We start from the raw sequence: 7,439 nt of genomic DNA on the forward strand, positions 1-7,439 counted from the left end.
TGCTGAACTTGCCACTGATATGAGACCCCTCAGCAGGCTAAGTAAAGCCAGCAGCCGGGCCAGGTCAGATGATTTGACTGTATGAAGGTGAAGAATACAGGGAGCACAAGAAAAAGAAAAAGTTGATGAGAAAAGGAGAGATAGAGAAAGAATCTAAAGCTATTTTTAAGCCAAGTGATAAAATGGCCATTTGAATATTATTTCCTCTTGAGATTCTCAACTGGAAAGGTACTATCATGGTAACTGTGCCTTATTTGCCCTGTATGTCCATTTGATAAGGAACATTTTCCCTGTTTCCACATGCCAGCTTACTCCTTATGGTAATATCTACACTGTACACATAACTGATGTCTTTCAAATCCTAACGTGGCAGTGAAAACCCAATTGTCACCACTGTGATCGTATTTACTGGAAGCTTTGTGTTCCACCTTTCTCTAGGAAAGTGGGGAGGATCTGTCCCTTCAGCCAGCAAGAGTGAAGACTGATCAACAACTGTATCTAATATTTCTTTTTCTTTTTCCACCTGTGGCATGCTGAGCAGATCTCCCCTTCACTGTTGGCATGGAATTGCAGTTATTGCAAATTCACAAAGTGAATGCTGTGCTTAGCATCACCCTACTAAAATAGCAAGCACTATTTCCCCTCTCTATTCAGAACATTAAGGCCAAAATGTCCCAGATTTCCTGTGAATGCAAATCTGAGTTTGGTAAAAAAATATTTTCCCTTTGTCAAAAATATTTCTGCTCTTCAAGTGACATTGACAGTGGGCATGGCTAACAGTAGCTCTTTCCTAAGATTTAGCAGATGCCCACAGATGGATTATTTGTTCCCCAGAGGGCCATCCAGCCCCAAACCTATTTCAGAGCCCTGGAAAGAATAAATTCAAGTGATATTTTTTACTTGCAGTCTTGTGACTTAAAAATCTGAAACTCAATTTAGCAAAGCAAGCGTGGGAAGTCTTCTGTGAAAGGAAGAAACAGCTACAACCCCATGAGCATGAAACCAAATATAAGCCTTCACGGCATGATCCTGACATGTGCCCAGTTCCTGGAGCTCCCAGACTTACAGGTACTCAGCAAATCTGGGGTACAGAGTCCTGAAGGTACCTGTGAATCTAAATCAGGCATCTGGGTAACTATGTGACTACTTAAACTTTGAAATACAAAAGTGTTTGTTCAAGTTTTGAAAAGTCTGATATGATAATAGTCTTCTGACTTTTTGTTTTTAATTTGACAGACGGGAGCCATCCAATGGTCTACTTCTCTATTAAATGCTAAAGTCTCAAGTAAAACAAGACCTTCAATAAAAAAGATGATTTAGACTTTTTGTACCAACAGGTCTGTACAGAACTCTCAGAGCTTCAGCAAAATCTTTTTTGTTCCAAAAGGCAGAACAGCATGTGCTTGCAAATGTTTAAATGTCTGTGGATTTCTAATTTTAGGACTACACCATCACCTTTTGGCTAGGCTAGTGCAGCAATGTGTTCAAAAGCTTCAGGTTAACAGCTATGTCCCTCCAAAACTGAGCCTCATGCCAGAAAAGTGCAGGTATGCATTCTCATCTGCTCTGCTCTGCAAACCTCAGACCCTGCCAGCTCAGCAAATTCTTCCTGCTGGGCAGCAGCCCATTCCATTGTTCCCAGGACAGGCTCTAATCCAGGTCAGGAAAAAAAGGTCTTTGGCATAATGCATAAAACTCATCCCGCCATTAGCTAGAAAAGACCTCCTGTGTTCTCCCATTGTAGCAGGGCTGACTCCAAGCCCATTGAAGTCAAATGGGTATCCAAGAGAGCTCTGGGTAGGCTTGGGCTCACACCTCCAGTTCTGCTGGCCTGTGTCCCAGCCCAGGCAGCCACCAGTACAGCCAGTTCTGTCACTCGCTGCTCTAACCTGTTTGGTTGAGTTCCTGTGCCTTGTTAGGCAGCTGCCCTAAACAAGCACAACGGTGGCTGGACTTCACTGCTGAGTGAAGTAAGCTGTACATATGTAGAAAGTTTGTAGGGTGTATTTGGATTCTTCAGCAGCAAAGGGGTGCCACTCCTTTTTTTTTTTTTTTTTCCTTTATTTTATTTTCCTTATCTTTTTTTACACTAGTAATCCTTTTGCTCCTCTTAGGCCTGTGTATTTTCCCAAGGTTTGCAGCCTGAGGTCAAAATCTTTGCTCCCCAGAAAAAGGCTGTTAGGTTGTCCTTCCTTATGAAGGAAGACTGGAAGGCGCCTCCTCAGTTTTGGGAAGGAATATGACACAGCAACACATGCGAAGGAACATGCAGAGAGAGAGTCTGGAAACTACCATTTATCCACTCTCTTAATACAGGAACAGGAGAACCGTTAACACCAATGAAAAGCAACTGAGAAAAGAGAATGTTTTCCAGCAGGAAGAGTCCACAGTGCCCAATTAAAAATACTAGAATTCAAGCAAGGGTGAAGATTTAGAAAACAGCACACTTATACTAGACAAGATCTATTACTTTCTCCTTCTGCACAGAAAGATAATGGAGAGTTTTAATGGTTCTTAGCATAAACCAGCCCACTTGTTGAAGAGGGGTGGAAACACACTTTCCTGTAGGTAAAAAACCGAAACCCTGTAACGGTTCCATATGAGGAATCTTCTGCCTTCTTCATCTGACACTTCCAGATACCAATGTACTGGACTCGATTACTCAATCTCACCCTTGTTTATTTCTAATTACATGACAAGTCCTTTTAAACACCAGGTATTTTAATAACCATCCCTATTCCTGACCTCTGACATGCGTACCTTCATTAGATCACTGGCCTACTTGAAGATGAGTGCTTATTCATCAGAGGTGTGTCATTCACCATATGGCTGTCAGGCAGCCCAGTCTTTAATCATCAGGTGTTGAGTACATCACATTTTTCCCCTGGAGTGCCTCAGCTAAATGCACTGCATGCAACGTACTGAATGGACACTGTAGCTCTTCCACAGCTGCTGCAGGAAAGCTCATTTCTTCCTCCAGGTCATAACAGCACAATGAAACAAGTCAATGTTTTCCTCCTGCATCTAGTCAACTGCTTGTTGGGTTTTTTTTTCAAGCCAGTTTTCAAGGACCCTGCCAGGCTGAAAGTGAATCTGTAGCCACCAACTGCGAGCCACAGCATCAAGACAGATCTTCTCAGCAAACTGGGCAGGGAATTAACAGTCCGTTCTTCTGGCATTCAGCCTCATCTCTGCAATGAAATCACTGTGGGACTGTCATCAAACCATTCTTTCCTCTGGTACAGTTTGGAATAATTTTGTACCTCACAAAGATGATATGAGGCTCAATATATTGTGTTATTAATAGAGTGGGAGGTCCTTGGATGGAAGGCTCTACAGATTAGCAAATGATTATTGCAATTTCTGGATGTGATAGCATATAAATGTGTTTTATTCCCTCTCAATTAGACAAATTTAATAACTTATTCAAGAATTTCCTAATGAAGTTGCAGAACAGCCTCAGAGCTGTGAGTTTACTGTATAATTCTACTTGAAAAATAATTAAGCAAAACATAGATACAAATTTAAAGAACAGAGAAAAGTATCTTCTTAGGAAGGGGGAAGTCACTGGACAATTAGAGCCATGGCTGGATCATTTAAACGTATGTGTACCCCCTTGGCTCCCTGTGCAAATTAATTACTAATGGATCACATGGCTCTCTGCAAGGAGCATAAGATGCAAGTGTCAAAATCACCAAAGGATGTAAAAGTATAAGAGAAAGATAGTGTCTTAGCTTACAATAGCATGTGGGAGTTGGTGTTCTCTAGTGTCTAGAGCAGTGGACCTAGGATAATAATCTTAGATTTATTTCCAGCTCTGCTTCTGACTTGCTGTGATAATCACTTTACCTCTCAGTGCCTGTTTTCTCCACCTGTAAAATGGGTGTAAGAATTTCTACCTACCTCACAGGGATGTTGTGAGGCTTCCTTAATTCTGTTTGTAAAGAAAGTTGGAATGATCTGATGAAAAGCACTGCTGAAATGCATGGTATCCTTGTTATTTCCTGGCAGAACTGCTAACTTTATTAATATATGGCTCCTTGATAAGAAGGGTGGTAGTTTGAAAATGTGAATGCTGCATTGCACTGACCACATCAACAAAGATGTGGATTTGCCATGAGTATAAAACACTCCATTGATCCCTCATCCCTTTCTCCCACCTTAACCTTGGCCCGGCCATACGAAGCAGTGGTGACAGTGTGGTTATCTGCACCCCTCTTCTCCATCCATTCTAGGGCAGCATTTACGCTTAATTAAGAGAGTTCCTTCAGGGAGTGCTGGTTGGTGGAGCTCTAGCAGTTTTAAGGTCTTTGCAAGGCATGTGGGAAAGGGCTGTTTAATGCACAATATTGGTGGGCACTCAATGCAAACTGCAAGTAAATTTTCCAGAGTCTTCCCAGAAACGTTTACAATTGCTTGTGGCACACAAGAAAAAAAAGCCACCCTTCATGAATGAAAACTTACAAATTATCATGTTATACTGATTCTTTCCTCTAAGTGAGATAGATGCCAACAATCTCTTAGAGCTGAAACACGAGGTACAGATTCTTCCTTCTGTAGGAGGGGAGAGATTTTGGGGGGGATCTTTTCTCTCTAGGACTGTGTAGGCATGAAATCTACTTACTGAGGGAGGAAAGTCCAGTCTCTCCTGCCATTCAGTAATTCACTGACTGTGCAGTTTTACATTTAAAGAACAGCTGTGTCACACAATGCTGAAAAAAGTGGCAGTTTGCTGTTTTGTATAGAACACGGCTTTTCAGGCTGACAACTGAAAGTAATCCTAGCCTAGGCATAGTTTTGTTTAGTAAAGACAGGAACATCCATGAGAACTAGACTAAAGCCTTCCTATAAGCCCAAGGCTATTGCAATAAAACAGTACGTGGTGCCAGGCTTCCTGAGGGCCAGGGTCGGGTAAGCGTACCAAAATCAGGGGACTTGTCTAAGCACAGGAATAATTGTATTGTTTTTTTTTCCCCAGTAGAACAACACTACCATTTCCTAGGCTCTGTGTGTGCTATACTTTTTAATAGGGCTCAGGAAAGGCTTTTTGCCAACACCAAATGTGCTTAGACATTTAGAGTAGTAACCATGGCAAAAAAATGTGTCTTGACTTGCCAAGACGTAGCCTGGCACACAATCCTTTCCTTGCAACTAGCTTGGCATGCACCTATTTCAGAAGAACACGCACGACTCACGTTTGTGTCAACAAGTCAAGTTTTTCTCTCAGCAGTGTGATATACAAAGAGACATTGAAGATGTGTTCAGCCTAGAGAGGAGAGGGCCTCAGAGAGTACGGGGAGCCCTAATGGGGAGTTACAGGGAAGATGGAGACAGACTCTCAACAGAGGTGCACAGTAAAAGATCAAAGATCACAGGGAGCAGCAAGGAAAACTTGGACTAAAAAATTCTGATAAGGACAAGCATTGTTCAAACGGAGAGAGTGGTTCAGCCCGGAGACATGGTGGGATCTTCATCCTTGGGGAATGAAGCCTGACTGGGAAAAACATTGAGCACCTTGGTGTGATGCTGCCTTGAGCTGAAGGTTGGACCAACTAGTCCCTTCCAGCCTGAACTATCTATGTCGTGGGAGGCTGAAAGCTCAGTGCAGCCAATGGGTGGTGGAACAAGAGGTGTAGGGCACTTTCTGCCTCCCTGGGGTGTTCTGGTAGAGCTTGCTTAGGCTGCCCCAGCAGGCAACACCAACTAACTGGGCACTCCAGCGGAGGCTGATGCACACAGTCAGCTGATGTTTGATAGCTGGAATCACAGAAAAGCTACTAGAGGGCAGAACCATGTTTTGTGTAACTGGTTTGGAAAGAACATTACAAATAAAATTAAAAAGAAAGAAATAAAAAAAAAGAATATGCTTGCCAACTGAGAAAATAATGGACATATAAGGGGCTTGGGTCTTTTCAGCTCCCTTTAATTTGAGTGTCAAATGCGCCTTTAAATCCATCTGAAAGTGCAGAGAGCTGCATTTTAATTTTCTGTCAACAAAAAAATGGTGTATTTTAAAGCTTGCTGATCTGGGATGAAGCAGAACTGAATAGAAACGGTGATTACAGAGCTACTAACAGAACATTTGGAAAAAAAACCTGACAAAGACTGTTGTCCTTTGCCTTGCTAGATCCAGCCTGGCACAGTAAAAGCAAAACAAGCCATTTATTGCTTTCCAAGGAGGAAAGGCTATATTGCCTGGAAAAGTCATGGAGTAGCCTACCAAAAAACTTTTAATCAACACAGCAAGGAATTTATGATGAAGCGTTAAACAGAAACATTGGTTCCTATGGTGTTTCTCTGAACCCCAGGAAGAGTTGGATTGAAAAGTGATGGGGCTTTTGAAACCCAGTTACAAATGAGCATACCAAAAAATCCTGGGTTACAGGCAGCTGAAGGGCAGAGGCCATGCAGGAGGGCAGCAGGGAGTCCCAGGGACTGGCACTGCACCCCTGCTGAGGAGCAGGCTGAAGGCAGAGGCTGAAGAGAAGGAATCTGCAAGCTCATTTGGCCAGTACCTCCTTGTAAAGATAAGGCAAGACAACCTGCGATAAAAGTGAAACCCAGCCTGTTACCTCATCTGGTATGTTTGGATTTTAAGAAGGTCAGCAACTTTAAAATCACTTAACTGAACTTTTATGTACTGGTTCCTCTGTTTATCTGGTAGAATTAAAAAAAAAACCAGAACTGGCACAGGCAAAGCTTGTTCTTCTGCCTATTTATATGAAGAAATACTGGGACAAAAATGTTCAGGTAAGTTTCTCAATACATCTCTGTTAGTTCAAAGAAAAGTCAGACAAGTCTATAAAGGAATTGATCTATTTCCAGTGAATATCACCCTCCTGAATTCACCACAAATAAATTAAAAAGAAATTCCGAATCACAATGTTGTTGTATTACCCCCAGCTTCAGAGCTGCTATTTATGAAAAACTCTGGAGAGAATAGAAAAGAAAATGGATGGCCAGCTGCCAGCTAAGCCTATCTGTCATGAATATGCCCTGCAGCCCCTTCTGGAAACCAATACTATGTCTAAATACACTCTTGGCCAACAAACTGTTTTAATTCAATATGCTCCACCTTTCTGCATTACTTGAAAGACTGGAATTCAGTTCTCTCTAAGGACTGAACATAAAATAGCTACATTCACACTTCAATGTGTGGAAGAATAAAATAAGGAACTGAGTGGAAACCTGCCAATGTACTGACCAGCCCTTCTTCCTCGTGTGCTGCCTCTGCTCTGTGGCCACCGCCATCTATCTTCAGTTTAATGAAATGATCAGCCTCCCACAGCTGAGAAGTTGTCCTTGTAGCCGTGGAGTGTTGTGTACCTTTCTTCCCACACACACACATCAGTGGCTATCTAAGAAGGAGCAACACAGACTAAATTTCCCGTTTTCTTTTTACACTTTTTGTCTTCCCTGAAGGAGAAGTGAGTTTTTTT

At 42.2% G+C, this 7,439-nt stretch overlaps 1 protein-coding gene across 1 annotated transcript in view; it reads left to right on the forward strand.

Moving 5' to 3' along the window:
• GJA8 (gap junction protein, alpha 8, 50kDa) overlaps positions 1-85 on the forward strand; it is a 3,790-nt gene extending 3,705 nt beyond the window's left edge. The window contains exon 3 of the mRNA XM_010005491.1: positions 1-85. Coding sequence (XP_010003793.1) covers positions 1-85 — 85 coding nt within the window.
• Positions 86-7,439: the final 7,354 nt, after the last annotated feature.

This window comes from Chaetura pelagica, unplaced genomic scaffold (genome assembly GCF_000747805.2).
Source record: "Chaetura pelagica isolate M959 unplaced genomic scaffold, ChaPel_1.0 scaffold39, whole genome shotgun sequence".
Lineage (NCBI taxonomy): Eukaryota > Metazoa > Chordata > Aves > Apodiformes > Apodidae > Chaetura > Chaetura pelagica.